Source organism: Vidua macroura, chromosome 3 (genome assembly GCF_024509145.1).
Source record: "Vidua macroura isolate BioBank_ID:100142 chromosome 3, ASM2450914v1, whole genome shotgun sequence".
In the NCBI taxonomy this organism is placed as follows: Eukaryota; Metazoa; Chordata; class Aves; order Passeriformes; family Viduidae; genus Vidua; species Vidua macroura.
The window spans coordinates 80,685,933-80,707,767 of NC_071573.1; the positions used below are offsets into that span (position 1 = coordinate 80,685,933).

A 21,835-nucleotide genomic window follows, 5' to 3' on the forward strand; every position below is an offset into this window, starting at 1 on the left:
ACACATTAAGAGTGACCAAAAGATACTTTGGATGTTAAATGAAGGAATATCAAGTCCTTTAAAAGTAGGCAAAGAATGAGAATAAACCAGTAGGGCTTTATAAGAGAACTTCCCTGAATTTCTGGAGGATCAGGAAATCAGTCATTGTCAAGTTATTTTCCCTGGTAATTATTAAACTTACACACAGGCTTCTAATCATGTCTCTTAGCAGCATGTCTTTAATTAATTTAGTTCTTAGAAATACACTGGTATCTTTTATATTTGGTCTTTATCTTGGGTGTGAGAAGGGAAAGTGTAAGAACATCTAATCATAATATTCTCTGTTAACTTTTGTTGCATGAAGTATAAAATGTGATAGAACACAATCTCTTCATAACATTATTAACAGGACTGGATTTATCAGAGAGGACTAGATTTTCATGTCCTCAAGCTACTTCTTCGAAATGAAAAATCCTAATATAAGTCCCTGAGTCCCTGTTAAAGCTTTTGAACAAAGGAGATTTCTCTTTTATGTCTTCCTTTCTACAGCTTTTGAATGTAATGATTAAACAATGCAAATACATTTTTAAAGGAATCTGATTTGTACACTGCCTAACACAATGATAACAATTTTCATCTATTCTCTTCGACTGTAGGTGACAAAATTGTTGGAAGAACTGAGAGAGGCTAGGGAGAGCCAGAGTCCTGAAATGAAACATTTCTTATGCCTGGAAAAGAAAATCCAGCTTATAGAGAGCAGACATGCAGAAAGAGAGCATGAAATTCAAAAGGTACACCAGTGCATAGCTGCATTTACTTCTCAAGAGCAATTTATTGGTTTAACTGTAATTTTATGGTATTTATTCAGGCTTATTTAGCTCACACTGCAGGAGGAAAGTAGTTTTTATGCAGCCACGGTTTTGTCTTTGCCTGAAATGCAAGTGAGTGTAGCTGCAGGCCTGGTCAGCTCGACCCTGCTGTGCTAATTAAGATTACTTGTGTAATTTCCTTGCAGCCTGGTCTAAGAAGGTCTTGGTGTTCCAGAGGGTTGGACTCCAGACAAAACTCTGGAGTCAATATCATTATTTCATACTTGAGTTTCACAATGAAAGTGAGCTACTAAAAACTGACAGGAGTTTGGAGTGCAGAGCCTAACCTATGATATATTCCTCAATTGAACTGTAATTATCTAGCCCTTGCAGCCCTATTCAGAAAAGCTACATTAAAAGTATAGTAATATCTTATTTTATTTTAAATTTTAAAATCACATCTCAAGGAATATGCTTTTAACATAGATTTTTTTTTGTTGTGGAAGGATTTCTTCTTGTGCATTTCTATGTCAGATACTTATTTCCTTTCAAAAAAGACTTGTGCATAAAACAAGTCATTGGATTAAAAATAAATCCTGTTGCCCTTGTTTTGGTTATTTTTGTTCACATTCTGTCCTGCTAAAGGTGACTCTAATACAGTTCATTTTTTTGTTATTAATTTGCTTTTATATCATGTGAGCATGTCTGCCATTTCTGAGAAGTGTTTGCTGCTGCCTACTCTGTGATCTAGCTCCACTGAATACCAATAGTATTTACTAAGACTTTTTGTATTGTTTTGGGCATTTTTTTAAGAAATAATAGTATACATAATTAGTACTAAATAATTTCATATTTTTGTGGCGTTCTTGCCCTTGTTATGTATTAAGCTTTGGGTTTTGTTTTGTCCTAGTTTTTCTCCTTTAACCATCAGCACTGGGGCATTGAACAGTTGCCCAAATGAATTTTATCAAAATGAATAGTGTTGAAAAGGAAATTACTGAGCATGAAGTTAACAGGTTATCCTTAGTATCAAACTGCAAATATGATAATTATGGCCTTTAAGTGATAGGCTCTCTTTAAAGGATCTATTACAATTAATTGTGGAGCTTTTGATATCTTATGACACTTCTTATGTGTGTAACTTAATAAGATTATGTCAGGGATTTGTCTTAAAGTTATTCAGACCTTTATCTGCAGCAGCATCAGATCTTTGTGACTACAGGACATTTTCTGATAATTCATAGAACTTTTGGATTTTAAAAGTAGAGTAGTAGGCTACAACATGTCATTCAGATTTAGTTTGTTTTGCAGAGCATTATTTTATTTACCACATTTAAGTAGAAATGTAAAAAGTTAATTTTTATTTATAGAGGGTTTTATGTTATAGGCTCAGCTTTGCCTTAAATATTCAAATTTAATTGCTGCTTCGGAGGGGATAAATTAAATTCTCCTGGGGCTCATTAGTCAATAATCAATTCTACCCTTCTGTCGTTAGTGCAGATATTTGAAGGAATTCATTGCAATCAGAATGATTTTTCTAATATTCAGAACAAATTGCTTCCAGTAAATGTGAGCATTCAGCTTTGAGACTGAGCATCAGATAAAATGATGTGGCAGATTTTTGCAAAGTGACACCACTGCAAAGTGGCATAGGAAGTCACAGTGCTGACTCTCTTCTAATTTGCAGGCAACCCAACTAAGACAACACATTTCTGAAGTAAGGCAAACCCAGGAGGCTGAGAAGTGGCGAAGGCTGGCACAGCAGAAGAATCAGGAACTGGAGAAATTTCGAATGGAGTTGGATTCAATACTAGATGTTTTACGTGAACTGCAGAAACAAGGAGTTGTTATTCCTGCACCTGATTCCAGTGGATTCAGAGTGACAGACAGCTGTTAGAAGACATGATTAGGTAGTAGTTAAACAGAGCAGCAGAATTTTAATAGTCAAAGTTATGTATAGAAATGTTATTGAAAATCATTATTGTAACATGGATTAATTGCATTCTGATCTTCTCTGGAATCTCTCATGTCCAGAGGCAGATTTGCATTAAGCAATACTCTAGTCATACAGTATGTCTTCTATCTTATTAGTAATAAATTTACATATTTTTTAATAATAAGAATATTGACATTATTCCATAAATTCAACTGTCATTGAAAAATTTCCTTTTTCACAGACTGTAGAACATGCCTGAATATTTTTGATTTCTAACGTGTCTTACAGTGATTCCTTTGTGAAAAATTTGACTAGTAAGCTGTTTGGTGTGTATGTTTAGTGTATAGCATTGATGTATTTCATTCCATAGGGCAGGAAAAGCATCTTTTCCCAACATTTGCTTCTCTCCCTCCAATTCTTATAATATTCCTTCCTTTAAGACGGCTTTGCACTTCAGTGACTGATTGGAGGGCTGGAACAGAGTAGGCATTCCTGGTGCTCCTCACATTCAAGCTGTTCTTTGTTTCCTTTTCAGATTATTCCAGCTGTGTTGGTAAGATTGAGGGCAGAGTGGGTCTGGCTAAATTCTTACAGGGCAGATACAGAAAAAAACCTATAAAATGCAGTGTAAGTATAGTTATTGGTGTCCCTTTTAAAAGGGAAGGCTGTACTGATAAGTTTTTACCATGGTCTGTTCAGGATAAGTACCTCTGTAGGTGATCTTGACAGGCTAAGAGACCAGTCAGATGTGAAGACAGTGTGCTAAAGCTCAGACTTCAGGGATGTGTAGGTGGGGAAATTTAGAGTTAAAATACTGAGCAAGCTAGGAAAGGGGCCGGGGGGGGGGGGGGAAAGAAAAAAAATCAGAAAAGAAATCAAAAAAGCCACCCAACAAAACCAGAAAACCAGACCAGAATACCAAACGTGGAGGTAACTTTCTGCTGAACTGACAGGCATCATGGCAGGTAACACCCTGAATGTTGGAGGCTGTTGCTTTCTCCCTCTCCTCAGACCCTGCCAGTTACACACCTGTGCTGTAGAGCTGGTACACAGGAGCAATTCCTGCTGCAGCACAAATGTGTACCTTAGGGTGCTGCACTTTTGGTGTTTTCTTGCAAGAAAGAGATAGACCCAGTGGAAGGGAAGAATCATCATCACTCCAGGAAATGTAGCCCTGGAACCTCTGAAGCCATAGGAGCTGCACTGCTCCAGAGAGGAGCCTGGGGGGGATGATGAGCATGGCTATTCCACTTAACATGTATGAGAAACCTGCTGCTAAAAGCAAGAAGCAGCAATTAAAATAAAGGAAATTCAAAATAGATGATGATAGCTATTTGGTGGTTGGAAGGCATGCTTTCCCAATAAATCAGTACTTTATTAGTTTGAAGCTTCAGTGGCTGCAAGTCCTTAAGAATTCCAAAGCACATATATTGAGGTTGTATCTCAATAATATTTAAGGCAAAGAGAAGATGAAAGCTAGAATGTACTCCTTAGGTCCCTGAGGACCTGCAGTATTGGTTGAACATAGCATTTAAGTCAGATGTGAAATAGTTCAGGTCTGTGCTTGTGTGTTTATGTATTGTGCTCTTCAGGGACCAGCAGTAAACGTGCAGTTTCTCTCACACAAGCATGTGGCATAGCATGAATAAAAACCAAAAGAGTGTAACAAATTATACTATAGTGCAAGGTTTTTTCTTTTTGGCACATACACAAACATCAAATGAACCTGTATACACATATATATATAGATATTTTAAAAGGATGGTTGGTTGCTAATTAATATGGTAATCTTGACTGTTTCATGTTCAGATATTTTCAGTATTTTTATTTGGTCACCATCTAACAAAGTATTAGTCTATATTCATAAAATGTGTAAATATAAAAATGCTGTGTATATAAAATATCAGCTATGTGTAAATATAATGCATTTTCTTGATTTTGGTGTGTTTTGCAAATGAAAAGGATAAAATTTGAATCATTTCAACTAATTTATTTCCTGTATAATTTGCTATATGTGTAATACTGTATTAAAGTGTGTGACCTGAAGTGAGAGATGTTTTTTGAACTATTGCAAGCCTTGTGTTCCCAGAGAGGCCAGGTCCTTGATGGAGGTTCCTAGGACAGGAATCCTAGGGGAAGCATTTCTAGTTACTGGAAACTGTCTCACATGTGTGATGCTTAAGTCAGCAGCAGCGGGTTGCCCTAATGTTCATGCAGTTCATCCAAACATTTTTTACAATTCTTACAGTCAGTTCTCAGCAAATGCTGGTATTTCACATAGTTGGAATTAAATTCTCTCTGTGAGTCCATTTTACTGAGCAGGGACAGTGTTATTTACCATTACTGTAAGCTATCAGATGATATATACCATTTTCTTATAAGTATTTATGCAGTTGTACACTCACTGAAGCATGGTCTTCAGTTTTTAGGCATTTACCATGAAGTGGTCCCCCTGCACAGTAACAGACTCTCTCTGGGTTTCAGTGGCTGCAGTGAGGGTGTCCTTTTAGAGAACTAAGAGCCAAGTTTGAAGTTCTCTTCTGCAGTTGGTACTGACTCTCTGAGGATTGCAGTGTGATCTTTCAAGGAGTTCTAGAACTATATACTCCTCATGTGTATTTTTCCTCTACTTGAGCCATCCTGTTTCATCATGCATTTCCAGGAGGCATAATGGATGGATTAAAAGAATTAAACATAGTATCTTTAAATCAGTGCCTAATGCTTAGCTGGACTTCATCTGTTTACAGCAAAGCAGCTAGAGTATAATAATTTCAATTGTCATGTTTGGAGCTTTTAAGAAATCATGTGTACAGCTGGCCAGGTGACTCAGTGACCTAGATTGCTTCAAGAGAGGAAAACATGATGTGCAGAAAAGGATCAGATTTCATCGTGGCACTTGGGGCAGAGACAGCAGCAATGTGTTCCATTTCAAGTTCTATGAAATACATGTCAAAATTGTTCATGTAACAAATTAAATAGGTTATTGTGAATGAAGACTTTATTTGATAGCACATAATACATTTTGAAGTCTGCCCCTCTATCCCATATTTAACCTATTCTGGAAAGTACAAGGAAAAAGGACAAATATACCAGCACTGGCTGTGCCAGTTCAGTTCTGCAGGGAATGAGGGTGTTATGTATCAAGTGCTGCCCTGACTCTTGAACAGAAATCCAGTGATATCTCTGAATTGGAAGTAGCCTTTCAGATAGCTAACTATATAACTCTCATCCAAAAATGAGAAAGCACAGGCCTCTCTTGCTCTCATTGGAGAGCATGTGCTAGAAGGTTCTTCTCTGCTGTCCTTGCTACCTGTCAATATCCAAGGCTAAAAAGTGGCAAAAAATGTCAGTGTTAGAGTATTCAAGGTCGAGAGCTCAGGTGCATAAATACTTAATTTCATGACAAATATACCCTATTTACTTCACCTTGCAGTCTCAGAGACTCTGTGGCTCTGGATTGTAGTAGAGAGGATCACAGTTTTACCATTCTCTTTCTCTTCTTATGAGCAGGCATTTGCTGATTTTACATTATAGGTTGTGGGGTTTTGCCTTTTTTTTTTTTTTTTTTTTTAAGATACACAACTAAAACTTGTTTATATAGAAGAGCATTTTGCAAGTATTTACCTTTGAAAACTGGGATAAATAACTTGACCTAGTAAGTTCTTCCAGAATGCAAGACATGTTTAGGCAAACAAACATATATAGCTGTGTCTCTCTGCAGTTAAATCTGCTGCAGGTGATACATTTATATTGAGTTTTGAGAAGAGGCTTGAGGCCAAGCACTAAGAAAACTCACAAAAATTCAATTTTCAAACACCATTAAATTCCAAGTACTCCTTTTGAATATTGCTCTGATTAGAACACTTTCTATTCTAGTTTCTAGTGCATCAAGGAGTTGATTTTCTGAGAAAAGATGATTTTTTTTTAACAGGTTATATATTGCCCTTTCCCCTGAGGCAAAATATGTGTTATTACTAAAAAGGGGAAAAAAAGGAAGGACAGCCTTAAAATAGCTGCTTTTGAAGACTGCAGAATGTTTTTGCGTTTGCCTTTGGCTCTGCTTTGAGGCAGAGCGAAAATCTGAATCAGACTGTTGCTGCCACAGTGTCTCTGAAGTGGTGTGGGAGCTCCACAGTGGGGACTGACAGGTTATTTTTCTGAGAAAAGCAGCACGAGGGACTTCAAATATAGAAGGGAGATAAGATGAAAAAAAGTAGATCTGTCATCAGGAAAGAATAGAAGCAGGAACCAAACATTTTAAATGGCTTTACAGGATTAATACATGCTGCAGAAGGATATTAACTATGCAATTCAAATGTATTGTAAGTTAAGTTGGCATCATCTCTGGGTCATTTTATGAAGTACCGTTCATCTAGGCGTTATCACCAATATCCATGCACAAAATGCGTCCTTTTTCTCCCCAAAGTAGTAATGTACCCAAAGAAAAGCCACTGAGATTTAAGGTAAGAGAAGAAAAACATAGGCTAGCCTACAGAGAGTAGCAGCATCTTCTTTCTCTAAAACCCCATCTGCATTATTTTGAAACTTCTGAAACTTTTGAGAATTTTTTTCCCCCAAAGGGGGTGTGGAGCAGTGGGACAGCATCCCTAGAGGTTTTAAAAAGCCTTATGGCACAGGGTGAGATGATTTAGACTGGGACTTGGCAGTGCTGAGTTAATGGTTGGACTTTTTGATCTTAAAGGTCTTTTTCCAGCCTAAATGATCTATGAAATGTAGTTTTAAAGGGCTTAAAAATGCCCTTCATTCCTCAGTTGCAAAGGAAATGGATTCCACATAGATTTACCCTTCCTTCAAGCAGCATTGCTGTTTTTAAGCATGGCAAAGGAAAAAATAAAATAAAAATAATAGCTCAAACATTACTGAAGGCAAATCACTCATCTAGAAATTTGCTATAAAAGGTCCATTTAGTACAAGTCTCACAGTGTGTTAGCAAGAACGATATTGAGCTTCAAAGTTTAACCATCAGATAGCTGATAGTTACTGAGGTGCCTCAGTAGGAAATAGGTGCCATATTCAGAGACAGATTTCCCAAATTTAGGAAAAGGAAAGTCCACACCTACAGCCTTCATAGTTGTAGTTCTGTACTCCCTGTGAAACAAGGCCTTTTCTGCACTGGAAACATTTTACTGGAGCCGTGCTCATTCAGAACACGGTTCATTTCAGTCTTCTCTGGGAACTATTTTCAGCAACAACCTGCTAGTTTTAAAGAGTCTCTGCTTTATTTTAAGTGTAATCCTGTTGCTTTAAACACTAGCAAGTCCTGCAAAAATCATATTTGAAAACAGGAAATTGAGTTGTAAGTGGTGTGTAATAAGGGCACAGGACATAAAAACAAAAGATGTTTCCTTGCACTCTTCCTACACAATTTGTATTCTTTAAATGCTCAACCCATTCACTCTTTTTCCTATTTGTAAGGTGAAGAAGGGGTGAATTAATCAGCATTTTAGTGGCTGAAGAATGTATCAGCAGGTCTCTAACCTGGAACACAGGTGTGTTGGATACAAAGCATGTTAATTTCAAGAAAATCCAGTTAGGCATGTCTGGAATCCATTCTTTTCATCTCAATTAAGAACTTCCTGCAGACCATATTTGAAATCCAGCAAAGGGTTTGAACCCGCTACCTCTGCATCTTATATGCTTGCTCTAAAACCATTCAGCCATTAGTTACCATCTTTTGAAGATAGCTGAAATACAATTTTAAGTACTCTCAAAGATACAGAACTTAATTCCATCTCTAAAAAATAAAGACTGAAACTATACCTATTCAAATCCTTTCCAAATCTTTCACTGGGAGAACAGTTGGGGTTGCAACACTATCCCAACTGAGGACAAAAGGAAGATGGAGCAAGCACAGCTTAGCTATATTTTTGGAGTTGGTCCTCTCAGGTCAAAGCCTGCTAACACTTCACTAGCCAGTGAGTAAAGAAATGACCTTTTATAAAGGCAAAAAGCATAGGAAGATTCAGCCTATTAGCAACACGTGATACCAGCTAAACATACCACCACCATTTGCATGTAGCAACTTTATTGGCAGAAGAAAAATAGGTTTTTTCTTATTTCCTGTGATTTAGCGACTTAATCCTGTAATTACTGAACTGGAAGTTCACATCAGCAATTAGCAGGAAAAAAAAAAAAAAAAAAAAAAAAAGGAAAGTCAAATCACAGTTTGTGTTTGTGTGCAGAATACTAATTCCATGTCATCACGGGCAGCTGCTGAGGTATCATTCTGAAGTATAATTACAGGCACCAATTTGCTTTTACTCAGCAGCAGGTGGTGATAGCATTTTGTAAACAGTGTAACCACACAATTTAATTTGCAAGGTATTCCCTCTGGAAGCTTTGTAAGTTGGGTTTAACCTGCACCAAAAAGCAGTTAGGGATCAGAAACTGAAGTTAGTCCCAAGCAGGTATTTATTGTGGTGCTCAGCTTCAGGCATCCTTATTGGGAGCAGCATAAACTACAAAACATCCCCAGGGGCTGTTTATTCCTTTCTTCAGTCTTCTTTGACATTTACACTTTTCTTGGCTAATGAATTTTCAGAGAACTCCCAATGCCAGGCTCCAGCCTTCACAATCCTTGTAAATTATTATCCTTCAGAAGCTGGTCATAAGTAGTCATTTAAAAATGAAGAACAATACAAGAAACAAACAAACAAAAAAAATAATAAAGCAAAAATAATACTGGGCAGAAGTTTTAGACCACAGAAGGCATCAGAATAAAGCATTCAGTGTCTTACTTCTTGTCTAAACTGAGTTCCATCAGGACAGGCAGTCTTATGTACAATAAAAAGCACAGGTCTGAAATACCTTCTGTCAAAAGAGCAGGAGGCCAAGAAAGGCTTCAAACTGGACAATAACAAGGAGGTTTACCTTAAAGCAAAAGATTTTTCAATCAAGGATCTAATGTTAAGATTGCATAACCAGTTTGCTTTATAAAATGATTGGTGGCTCTGAGATGAGGAGATCATCCTCACCTAATGAAGAGTTCGGCTCAGTGTTCACAAAGTTAGGAATGTTAAATTTTGTAAGACAATGTAAGTCTTCCTCAAACATTCCACTGCTCTTGGGAACCTCCTGGAAATGGGTATTACTCTCCAAACTTGGACCTTTCTGACTCTCTTTTTCTTTGTTCATATGGTCCACTTCATTAATGCAGAAATGAAAAAGTGACTGGGATTCTTCAGCCATTTGGTGAGAAAAGACCCTCTCGGACTCCAGAGGTTTTCCGAAATCTGCCACAAAGCTGTTCATGTGAAATCTTTTTTCAGAAATTTCTGCATTGCTATAGAGGAAAAAGAAAGATACAGTAAACACAAAAGTAGAACTATTTGAGTTCTTATCAACAAGTCTAGCTTCAGCAACCATTGTGATCAGGAGAAAAGGAAACCCTACAGTTTATCTACCACAGACTTTTAAAGCCAGCACTATATTATTTTCTGCTGAAGCAATTTGAAATCTTCATTTGTCATAACAATTTTCCATGGGAGTAAGTTAATGCCAGCACTGTTCAATGGCACTTCTAGTAATCAATATACTGTAATAATCACCTCACTGAATGAGTTTATAAACACTTTTGATTTCAAGTAGTAACAATTGTTTTAAATGGCTCATAAGAACAGTTTTAGGAAAGTTCTTGATAGACAAAATGTTTCTAGAGACACAGGCAGCTCTGCTCTCACTAAGGTCGAGTGCTTGTTTGTCCAAACATCAAAACCATCTTTTCCACTGACTTCAATCAATGACATTCAGATTTCTAAATTAGGGGAGTTGGAACTAAAGACTGCTTTAAACACTGGCAGTCTTAACAATCCAGGCAGCCCAGAAAGGATATTTTAACATGCTTTTTTACAGTTTTCTTTATAAATCTTATCTCAAACCAGTACCAATCTGCATGGACTCGTGTGGAAGCCATTTGCAGCTGGGGGTGAGAAGAGCTCAAGGTAGATAGCAGTCCTACAGATCCATTCTTTGTCAGGCTGAATTGATATGCTATCATCACAAAATGCAAGTTATTTGCCTTTGGAAGGCAGTAGAGGTATTCAGAGAATGAGCAATGAAACATGTTCTCAGAATATGAATTTTGTTAAGAACTAATAAATCATACCGTTTACATCTGGAGATGTAGCAAATGATGCTAGAATCAGATAATTGGACACCTAAAGGTGCACCCAGCACTGAAGAGTTTTTCATTGTAATTTCATTTCCTCAAGCCTGCCATAGGAGATAAGTGCTTCAAGATGACACCTTCAGAAATCTACCCACTAAAATTTTCACAGGATACCTACCATTAGTCTTTCAGGCACACTTAAAGATGCCTGCTTCTCAAAAGCTAATTTACTTCCATTACATGATGGGGGAATTCTGTCCTCACAAAATCACTTCCACAAGCCTAGAAATCAAAGCAGTTCTCTAGTTTGTCAAAACTCTATTGGCTCACTCTGCATTTCAAAGTGAACCAGGTAGAAGAATAACATTAAATTGATGTAAGACTGACCAGTAACCAAGTCAATAAGCTGTGGTATGCACAGCAGGGGGCAAACAGCCTGGAATAATTCTGAACTGACAACTGACATTTATGTATTTATAATGCACTAAAAAGCACCAGTCTAAGTTTCATATAAAATTTGGCAAATCTGTCCCAAGAGTTTCTAGGAAGTGTTGCGGCACAGGCAGTAGAGGTGGCAAATAAGCACAGAAAGAAGAACAAGCACTGTAAGCCCTGGAAGAAGTGACTGCAGAAGAAAGTTTAAAATGCATCCACTACAGGAGTAGAATTACTTCACAGGTGTGGAATGTGCTTCATAATCCAGTGAACTACGAAGGACCAAAGACTGACCACGCAGAGGGGCACACAAGACTGGCAATGGCAAACTAATCTTAGTGGAAGATGCAAATAAATTTTACAATAACCCAGAATATTGAGGATATATTATGAAGCATAAACCTGTGTTCCTGAGCAGGAAACACATGATCTAATATACAGTGATATTTTTGGATTTTGAAATTCACAAACAACATCTTCGAATTTCAGAGCAGAATTTGATTACATTTTTTTTTTAAACTAGACTAGAAACTTGCATAGTCTTGCTTCTTACAATCTGCAAGAATTCCTCAGCGGGTATCTTTTCAGAGCATTCAAGAAAAGCACCCTCAAAAATCCCAGGTTTACTTAGCCAAGATCAACTGATTTCTTAAAAAAACCCCAAAACAGTTATCTAACATTTACTGCTTTAAGATTACACTAGCCAACACTTTGTACAAATAGGTTGCATGATCTCTTGCATTTGTTGCATGAATGTGCTCTTAAGGACATTTTCAAATGCAGAAACAAATATGGCATCTTTTTCTCTCCTGAGTGATGAATGAGAGCATTTTTTGGAAATTCAGACATTGCCAAATTTTTTTTAGTTGCACAAGCTAATGTTCCACACATACTTATATATGCAAGTGAACAAAAGAGAAATGTAACAGACTATTTCCATAACTCATTAAATTTCTGCCAGTCCCCATCCATACCCTGTCCATTCAGGTCTGAGAATGTACCTAATTCTGAACATCTTGTGTAATTTTGAAAAGTACATCCTATCATGCCCCTTTGTATTGAGCCAAGAAAAACATACTATTAGGGAAAAAAAATATCAGAGTATTCTACTTTGGATCCATCCACCTGAGCCCAGATACACTTAATCTCTCACATTAATGGTACTTTAAAGAACAGCCAAATAGCCTTACTGAAGTCAGAGACTTCAGAGACTTCATCCATCAATCAAGCTGCCTTTCTCCCAGGACCTAGGAATCCCATTAACATCTATTTCTAAAGGAGGGCTCAAGGCAGCCCACTAATGAAACACCAAGCCATGAAGAATCCAGTCAGGCATGGAAATAGAAAATACAGGCAAACTAAAACAAGTGGTTTTACAGGTAGCTGTTCTCCAGTTTTTATATACATGTATCAAAAATAAGAGAACCCAACTGCATTCACTGCCCTTAGAACATTCCCGGAGGATCCATGTTCAGTACCATGAACATTTCATTACCAAATGTCAAAAAAAACTGCTCAAATTTGTTAAAGGAGCCAGCTCAGCATACATAGCAAGTGGGCAAACTCTCAGGCACACAGCTCCCAAAGCTGCAAAGAGATCTATAGAAAGGAATAATTGGTCTCACTCCAGCAACTGAAGAAAAATTATAATAAGGTGTAGAACAGAAGGGACAAGAAAGGCAAGTCTGAATTCTGATTACATTATCTGGATGTAGAAGATGACCAAAGGTGGACATTTCACAAACTCTTTAAGACACTGTTCTGAGAAAATTGATGAAAAAAGCAAAAAAAAGTGTGAGATATCAAGCAGACCTCTGCTACCTGAAAGTAAATTTTTAGAAGTGTATAAAATTTTCACAAATATATAGAGAGAATTTAATATGGATACGTATTTTGACTTCATCACTTTTTCCCCTCTCGAATTGTCCACAGGGGATCCAGACTCATGCTTAGCTAATAAATAAGATCTTTGTGAAAAGGAAATGGCATCTCAAGTAGTAGCACTGAAGTAAATAGTGTTATAGGAAGCAAGGGGAGATAATATAAAACAGCACACCAGCAATTACAGGGATTTTAAATCTGTTTGGGAGCAATGTCTGGCTACTTCATAACAGTCTGTAGGGGAAGCAAAAATACCAGCACATCAGTTCTGGTAATCTGGATTTTTCTGACTGTGTTTTCTTGTCACAGGAGCAAAACTTTAGGAGCACAGAAGAGGCTCAGGATGTACATCAGCCATCTCTAATGTGGCCCTGTCTCTCCAGAGGTGCTATTTCATGGAGTTCCAGAGGCAGTTTACATGTGACTAAATAGCAAAGGGGCTGCAGGAGGCAGAGACAGGCTGCTTTAGGAAGTGATAAGCAGCAGCAATTGCCTTTTACAATCAGCTTCTCATCATTGCTACCTGCCTGCAAGCAATCTCAGGCTCCAGAGAGGCTTTTTATTTCCACTTTATGGCACATAAGCCTGACAGGAGATGTGGGTTCAAACTTTCTCGGAGGAAGGGACACTGACAGCCTGTGTCCTGTGCAAATGCAGATAAACCACTGAGGCAAGGCATGGTCTGCACATACTTATCAGCCAGAAAGAATAAAAAACAGAGGACTTTCAAGGGACCCTGGCTTTAAAGAAATGTTGAGCTGGTCTCTACTTCAGCATCTATTGCAATTTCTCAGCAGAAACTAAGACACTCAGGTCTCAGGGGTTAAGGGAAGATTTTGCAAACACTACCCAAATCTGTCTTTAGACTTGAACACACAAACATTTGGAGACCAACCAGGCTACAGCTTCCTTAATTCATCATCTGCACTGCATTTTATTTGTATCTACTCTGTTGATATTCACAGTATTACTCCATGAAAAGTTGAGCCTACTTAGAACCATCCTACCTGTTTACAAGACAGTAATCCAAAGGCACCTGTTTGGCAGCCTACTCAAAACACCCTTTTAGAATGAAAATGCTAAAATTTCTTGAAATAAAGACAAGTTTCACTGCTTCATAGGAACAGACTGTAACACGATGGTACAATGTCAGCACTGTCACTGCTTGTCTGGGGGCTGCAAGAGCCCAGGTGTGCCACTTAGCAGGCTGGATTTGTTATTCTCGTTTTCAGACTCACTCTTGATGTGGTGCTCCTGTCTTCGTCAGCAGAGTCAGAACAAAAAACATGAAGATGACAAAAACTGCAAGACCAACCCAAAATCCAATCACAATGGAATCTGGTGAAAGGAAAAAAAAAAAAAAGGAAACAAGATGATCAATATTTTACTTGCACTTGCAAAAAGTTGCCTTTTACAGGCAGCATAAGCGCAAACCCAAAACAATTTGCAGCTTATTTCTGGGTGACAAAGAGAAGGGATAATCAAATTTATCTTTATCTATTTTGAAACAGAAAGCTGCTATTGAAAATCTTATTTTGAGACCAAATTTTACTGCTATCTAGACAAACCAGACAGTAGATAACAGAGGGAAGATAATTCTCTTGGTAAGTAAAATAAGAGGAGCTCCCTGTGTGATGCCAGGCCCATTTCCAAGCATTGCTTTGGAACTTCAGTGCTAGAACTAGGAAGGGAGGATTATTTGATTTTCCTCAAAATCCTGTCTCTGTAGAATTGAACTCCTGCTATTTTAATTTATTTCTGCCCCAGACTATTAAGTTTCTGGATTTAAATTGATTTCTTTGACACAATTTGTTTAGGAAGACCTTTTAATGGCAAGACAGAGGGTTCTGCAAGAAACAGAAGCACAGGTAAAACTATTTGCTACTTCAATAAATATCAATAACCAACAGATACCAGATGTTTTTTAATCACTTTCAGTTGGGTTTCCAACTTAAGTACAAAAAACTGCAACTCAGTGTCAGAGGAGGGCAACAGATTTAGACCAAAAAGTCAAACCAGCAGTTAATCAACAGGAAAACATCAGTGCAATAGCCAAATATAGCAGCCATTGGGAAGAGCATGTCCTTTTGCCTGTGTGCTTCAACTGGATCTACTCTTCTCATTTAGAACAAATGGACCATAGGCAATTTGCCAATACTACTAAAAACAAATTTATGTCCACTTACAACTTCAAGGTGGATCCACAGTTGCTCAAAGCTGTTCAGAGTTTCCAGGAACTTGATTTAGAGAGGTTCAAGTGGGTTCAAAGATATTTCCAGACACAATCAACTGATTAGCATGGACCAAAGTTTCAGAGCACCAGCACTCAATATTACCTGGCACAGGACCCATCAGCACCCAGGTTTTTTTCACCTGTCATTTCAGATGGTTATTCTTTGCTTATGCAAGTATTCAAAATTTCCACTGTAGAAGTTCAAAAACATTAACATAAAAACATTCAAGAGGGAAGGCTTGGTCAGGACAGGAATGCTTTCTACCCTTACCTCTCATTACACAGCCACTACCAAACCTCAGAGGTCTCGCTGGCTGTAATGTTTGACCCAGTGCAGCAGGCACAGCACAGAACTGTTGAATTTCCTACAGGACTAACTAAAGACACTGCAAAAGCAAGGAATCAGCTACCCTACCTGGTGCTTGGCCCCAGCTGTTAATCATGCTCCCACTGTGAAATATCTTCCATTCCAAGAGAGAATGGTTTGAGTTGATTTCCAGTTTCCACATCTGCCTTTTTGGCAGATGTGGAAACTGGAAATCAACTCAAACCATTCTCTCTTTTCCTGCAAAGTCAAAATGTGTACTGCAACTTGAGATTTTCTCCCTGAGAAAATACTTTATCACAATGAAGTCCCTCCTTAATCCCTTTCTTAGGTAAGCTAAGGAGGTTAAGTTTCAGGTCTCCCACTGCAATATTTATTCCATCTCTCACATGCCATATGTTCCCCTCTCAATACCTTGTGTAAAATAACTGGAATGTGGTTTGAGTATAGGTGTCTCTGATGGAGGGGGAGAAGATTTTAACACCCCTTTCTGCTTAAAGCATTCTGCCATGAGTTTATTTCTGTAATTCCATATAGTATGTGCACTAACTTACTTTCAGAATCCTTCTGCAAGCACAGCCTGTATTCACTGGTTAAAGATATACCTTATGGTTGACCTTCCTAATACAAAATAGCTCATCCTGATGGACTTTGTAATACCTGAAGATTTCATCCAAAAATAAATACTCCCTTTAAAAAATTTACCACCTAAACATTTATAGCTACTAGTACCTTCCAGTTAGTCAGACATGCTTGGATGATATGCAGCTGCATTAACAACCAGAATGTAAAATGCAATCAAGGTGACTAAAAAACATACACATAGATTATATCAATCAAGCTGAAAAACTTAACTAAAAGGAAAAAAAAAAAGAAAATCAAGGCTCTGATAAACTACTGCTCCCCACAAAAATCACATCTGCTAAATAGCAAGCCTGTTTTGTGGTTGGTTTGGTGTCCCTGCTCCCAACATAATTCTTAAGTTTACTGAGTCTAATGCTACACCTTCCTTGCTTTGTTGTGCCTCCTGACTCACTTCCAACCCTCTGCTGTATAAATTACATTGTTTGAATTTGTTTAAAATTCGAGCAGATATCCTGAGTTCTCTTCAATATTTCATTTAGGTCTCACTCACTTCAGTGGAAATTATTCAAACCTACTGAATTCTAAACACTTATTCAAAATTAACAGTACATAATCCAACTTTTGTTCAAAAAATATGGTATGAAGGACATTTATGCTGCCCAAAGTTACAAATAGATATTCATAGGATTCTTTTACATTTTCAAGTTGCAGTTTTAGCCTTCATTTTCTTCATAATACAGACTCATCCTGGCTGCAGTTCCAAGTCCTCTGATCATTGCTACCTATTTTGCCTCTCACTAACGTTACTGAGGCTTCCTCATTTTCAAAGGCACAAAATTGATTTTGTTCTTATCTCTGCCAGTCACAAGTATCTCCTGGCTGTCTTTGTCTGCTTACTTTCTAAAGCTTTAATGTACAGGATATCTGGTCCCTACTTTTCCAGATTTTTTTATTTCTAGTTCCTGCCTTCACTTCTTTTCCAGCAGAACATACTTTTTGCTTTTTTTTTTTTTTTTTCCTTCTTTTGCAATCATATATTTGAAACATCACTGTGGCTAATTTTTTTTTTTTTTTTTTTTTTTTTTTTTTTTTTTTTTTTTTTTTTTTTTTTTTTGGTGTAGTAGATTATCTTGTCAATCCTTTGCCTCACAGGTGACTTTGAATAATTTTTTTCTCTGCTCTCAGGAAACAGGCTTCTGAATTCCTTTATATTTAAATCAAATCACCTAAACTGGAGTCCATTCTCTGTGGAGCTCTCCAACATAAGCTACAAGCATTTATTGACAGATAAATGCTTTTCTTCTTAAATATTCAAGGTCTCCCTTCTCATACAGCCCTTGTTTAATCTCCTCTCCTTCTCCCCAGTTTAGGATTTCAGAGAAGTTCATGTCTGGCCACATTGCCTCCACATTTCACAACAATCTCAGCTCAGCTGGCAATAGCTGGAACAAGAACACACCGTGTCAGGAAGTATCATCCCATACACAACACAGACTATTCCTTCAGTAGATTAAACCCTGCCCTCTGGGGAATGCATGCAATAACAGTGAAGGAAACAGAGCCAACTCCAATCTATCAGTTCAAACAAAGAAAGAAGCAAATAAAAACTAAAGAAAATCCACCATAACTAGAAGGGACTTCCTAGATCACTGATTCAAGTACCACTAATGACATCTCTCATCAAGCTCCACCTGAAAGGCAGTTGTTACTTCTGTCCCATTCTCTAAGAGCTGAGCAGGACCTTCTGCTCTATGAACAGCAGACAGGGAAGCTCAGCTGCCATGCTCAGCATGGCAATCACTTTGATGGCAATCCAAGACCTGATTTGCAGCTGTGCTTTCTGCAATCCAGAGGCAGATGTCATTTAGACCTTTTTGTCCCACCTTGCTGTTTGAGACACCAAGCTGAAAAGAAGATGTGTACATAACATTTCAGCTGATCTTTGCAACCAGTAATTTTTGCAATCAGGTTTAACCTCTGATTAAGTGGAAGAATGGAAGACAAATTAAAAACATGATGAAAGCTAGCCCACATTTTTCAATTACTTATCACTTGTAAAAATACAGTGATCAGCAAACTTTTTTTTTTTTTGGGGGGGGGAGGGAAATAAAAAGTAAATTCTACTCTATTTTTTTTTCAGAAGTGTTAGTAATTTCAACAAGTTTCTTCTGTCCCTTTCAGAGCCTCCCCAAAACCTTCTGACTGTGTAGAGGCAAGGGAGATCAGCCTTTCTGGGCTGCAGTTTGCCAGTGCAGGCACTACTTTTTCCCAGTCTGAATGCTCATGGGGACAAGTGAGACAAAGTACATAATCCATCCTGGACCAGTGCTCCAGCACTGGATAGGGACCCTTCCCCAAAACTTTAAAGTCTGGAGATCAAACCTTTTCATGGTGTATCTACCTCAGAAACAAAGAAACAGGATGGTTTTTTTTCTCTTTGGCTTGCAAGACCCATCAGGTAATTGAGTTGGTTTCTATTACTTTTTTCCCCTCTCTTTTATTATTTGTCCCTCACAATTATCTCCTCTAAAAGGAAAGATGATCAAATCCATTGTATAGTTTTTAGAAAAATGTTGGTCCAGCTGCACTAGCTTGTCCTAGTTACACTTTCTCCAAGTTCCAATCCACATTTTTCATCCTTCTGGTACCTATCCTCCATTTTTTGTTTCTACTATAAAACAACTAATACAACAGTATTAACAGAAAAGTGAATTTAGCACACTCCTCCTATGAAAAAAGTACCAATGGCAAGTTTGTTCATAAGGAGAAAATTCTTCTCTTATTTTCAACCTTTTAAAAACCGAAAATTTATTTTCTATCAGGAAAAACCAACACTGGTAATGCAGGTAAGGCTCCCCACCACTGCCTTTTTACCATTAATAGAAACAAACACAAACAAATAGAACCAAAACAAAGCAACACTAATCTTAACAAGTAGTCACCAGAAGCAGCAGTGTATCTGTATTTGTTGTTAACTTTTCCAGACAGTCAGATATTCCCCAGTATTGCCAAATTCCTACCACAGCCAATAAATCCATGGTTCTCTCATGCACAAGAAGATGTCAACAAAAGGATACAGAATAATAAATAATCATGATAATAATAATAATGATATTATGATATTAATGAATAATGGTCTAATAAATAGAGGGATACTGCTAATTGCAGAGAATCCTAGGTATTAGGAGAGGAATGTTTTTGTACAATATTCAGTCCCAAGTAAAGAACAGGAACACGTAGAGAGGAAGCTGAGCTGCATGAAGTGTGTCTCTACTGAACTTACACTTATGAGCCTTCAGGCCTTCAAATGACACTGGTCCATACTCATAGTACTCATAGTCCCAGGTGTAATCTGAGTTAGACAAGGCCTGCTGGGAGGTTCTGTTGGAGATCAGCCTCATGGCACACATCTTGCACCTCAGCAAATACAGACCTGTGGATATGAAATGTGTTAATGGAGACCAGACCTAGCACAGCTTTTGGGTTTTTGTTCTTTCTCATCTATTGGACTGCTACCTCATCAGACAAGGCTATCCCATCCCCTCCCATTCCTTCCCCTAATTATAGACACAGACTCTGGGGCTCAGTGAAAGGCAGCCAAGATGTTTAGAGAGCTGAAGCACAGGAGGCACGAGAGCCTAAGGATTTGCTGAGCCTGGAGAAGAGACAGCTGCAGGGAGACCTCAGTGCTGTCTGCACTTGGAGGGTGCAGAGATGCTGCTGCCAGGCTCTTCTCAGAGGTGCAAAGTAAGAGGACAAAAAGGAATGGACAAAAATTGGGCAACGGGAAATTCATATTAGAGAAAAGGAAAAGTTTACCTGATCTAGTCAAACATGCTTTGAGTAGGAGATTGGACCAGATGACCACCAGGGGTCCCTTCCAACCTGAATTTCTCTACGCTGATAGACGGGCTCAATATGCCACTACAGAAGGAAAATAAAACAGGAGTGATTTCCCTCACAGATTAACAAAAACTGCAAAGCAACGCTGAGCATCATGAAATTATCTTGATAGATATCTCTGTCATTACCACCATTCTGTACTACAGCCTTGCATTTTGCAGAGTAATTTTTTTCAGAATATGAGACAGTTTTATGCACACCAAAAGAAAGCATATCTCTGCACAAAACATGTGCTGCAGTAACTAGAGTCAGGACATCCAAATTGAAACATATTACAAAATACTTTTTGTGAAAGCAAGCTGAACTTTGGGTAATTCTGGATTCAATTAAAACCCAGCAGGATTGACTAACGCTTCAAGTGCTAGGAGAGCCATCATAAAGAACAAAAAGTCGGGCACAAAATAAGAAACACTTTCACTCAGGTAATATGAACAGCATTTCAAATTTGTAAAATAGTTCTTTCTGCAGCTCTTTTACCATGACCAAATGCTGGCAGTAATGCCTCAAAGCAATTTTAAATAAGTAGTATGCCTGAAAAAGTAAACTTCACACTCAAATACAATGTTCAGAACTTTAAACACATAACAAAAAATTTGACTGGCAAGTTATAAATCTTTTAAAACAGTAAATGGATCTATCTTTCAACCAAAACCAATTTAGTTTTCAGAATGTGCAAACTGATAGCAGGAAAGGTGAAGGGGTGGGGCTGGGAGGGAAGTGACCAGCCCCATTCTTGGATCAGGATAAGAAGCTTCACCACATTACCCTCACCCTCCCCTTGGCCATTCAGAAAGCCTCCAGCATTAACATGAAGCACAGAGGAGAAGGAAAAAAAAACATGGATATTGTGGACAATGCAGTTCAAGGCTGAGGATGTTTCCCATCTTGTACTTCCCACCCTTTCAGAATGGACAGAGAGAATGAGCTAAGTCTAACTACAAGTGCCTGTGTTGGCAGTAAAGTTCCTCCTTGGAAATGGAAAACCATTTCTTCAAATTAAAGAGAGAGTGTCTGATTAAGCTTTAGACAGAAGCTTTCTTATTTTAATCAGCTAAAGCAACTGCTGCCTTTGGGAGAAGGAAGTGGCACAGAGAAAGCCCGAGGATCCCTGTCCTAGTTTGCTCCCAAGTAGGGAGCTCTGCTGTTGATTACAAGATTCTGTGTTTTGTTTTGTGATGAAACATGGAGCCACACAGGGTTCCCACCATCTTTTATCCCCCCTTCTCCTCAACATTTTGTTGATGATGGGTTTCTTGACAACATTGATTAGTCCTGTTTAAAGGCAGTTTTTCTTTTTTATAACTTCCCAGAGGAGCCTTTCATTTAAATATTCCTCACATGGCATCACTTATGGCCACTGTCACCTCCCTCCTTTTAGTATTGCAAAAAGAGCTGAAATCCACTTGCAGAAAACTTCAGAATAGAGTATAGGAACAATCTGGAAAATGTTGTTTCTTCCTCAAAGCAGATGGGATTCATTGGGCCACATGCAGAGCTCTCTCCCACTCTCGTCACTAGTGCCCATTTATGATTTCTGGGGAGGATAGCCACTTCCAGGACACAACGAATCTGTCCCACTATAGCATTAGGTTAGGATTAGAAGCTCCAGCCTTTCACCACT

At 38.1% G+C, this 21,835-nt stretch overlaps 2 protein-coding genes across 6 annotated transcripts in view; one reads left to right on the forward strand and one right to left on the reverse strand.

Annotated features, from left to right (window-relative positions):
• CEP162 (centrosomal protein 162) overlaps window positions 1-4,761 on the forward strand; it is a 44,398-nt gene extending 39,637 nt beyond the window's left edge. For all 5 annotated transcript variants that reach the window (XM_053974743.1, XM_053974746.1, XM_053974744.1 and 2 more), the window contains 2 exons: window positions 636-770; window positions 2,476-4,761. In XM_053974743.1, the coding sequence (XP_053830718.1) occupies window positions 636-770; window positions 2,476-2,685 (345 nt within the window). In that variant the 3' untranslated portion in view covers window positions 2,686-4,761. The remainder of the gene's footprint in view (window positions 1-635; window positions 771-2,475) is intronic.
• Window positions 4,762-5,704: 943 nt separating this feature from the next.
• The window catches only part of MRAP2 (melanocortin 2 receptor accessory protein 2), a 31,306-nt gene continuing 15,175 nt past the window's right edge, over window positions 5,705-21,835 (reverse strand). The window contains exons 6-9 of the mRNA XM_053974750.1: window positions 20,131-20,235; window positions 19,595-19,744; window positions 14,407-14,506; window positions 5,705-10,027 (exon numbers count right to left, since the gene is read on the reverse strand). Coding sequence (XP_053830725.1) covers window positions 9,676-10,027; window positions 14,407-14,506; window positions 19,595-19,721 — 579 coding nt within the window. The 5' untranslated portion in view covers window positions 19,722-19,744; window positions 20,131-20,235 and the 3' untranslated portion in view covers window positions 5,705-9,675. The remainder of the gene's footprint in view (window positions 10,028-14,406; window positions 14,507-19,594; window positions 19,745-20,130; window positions 20,236-21,835) is intronic.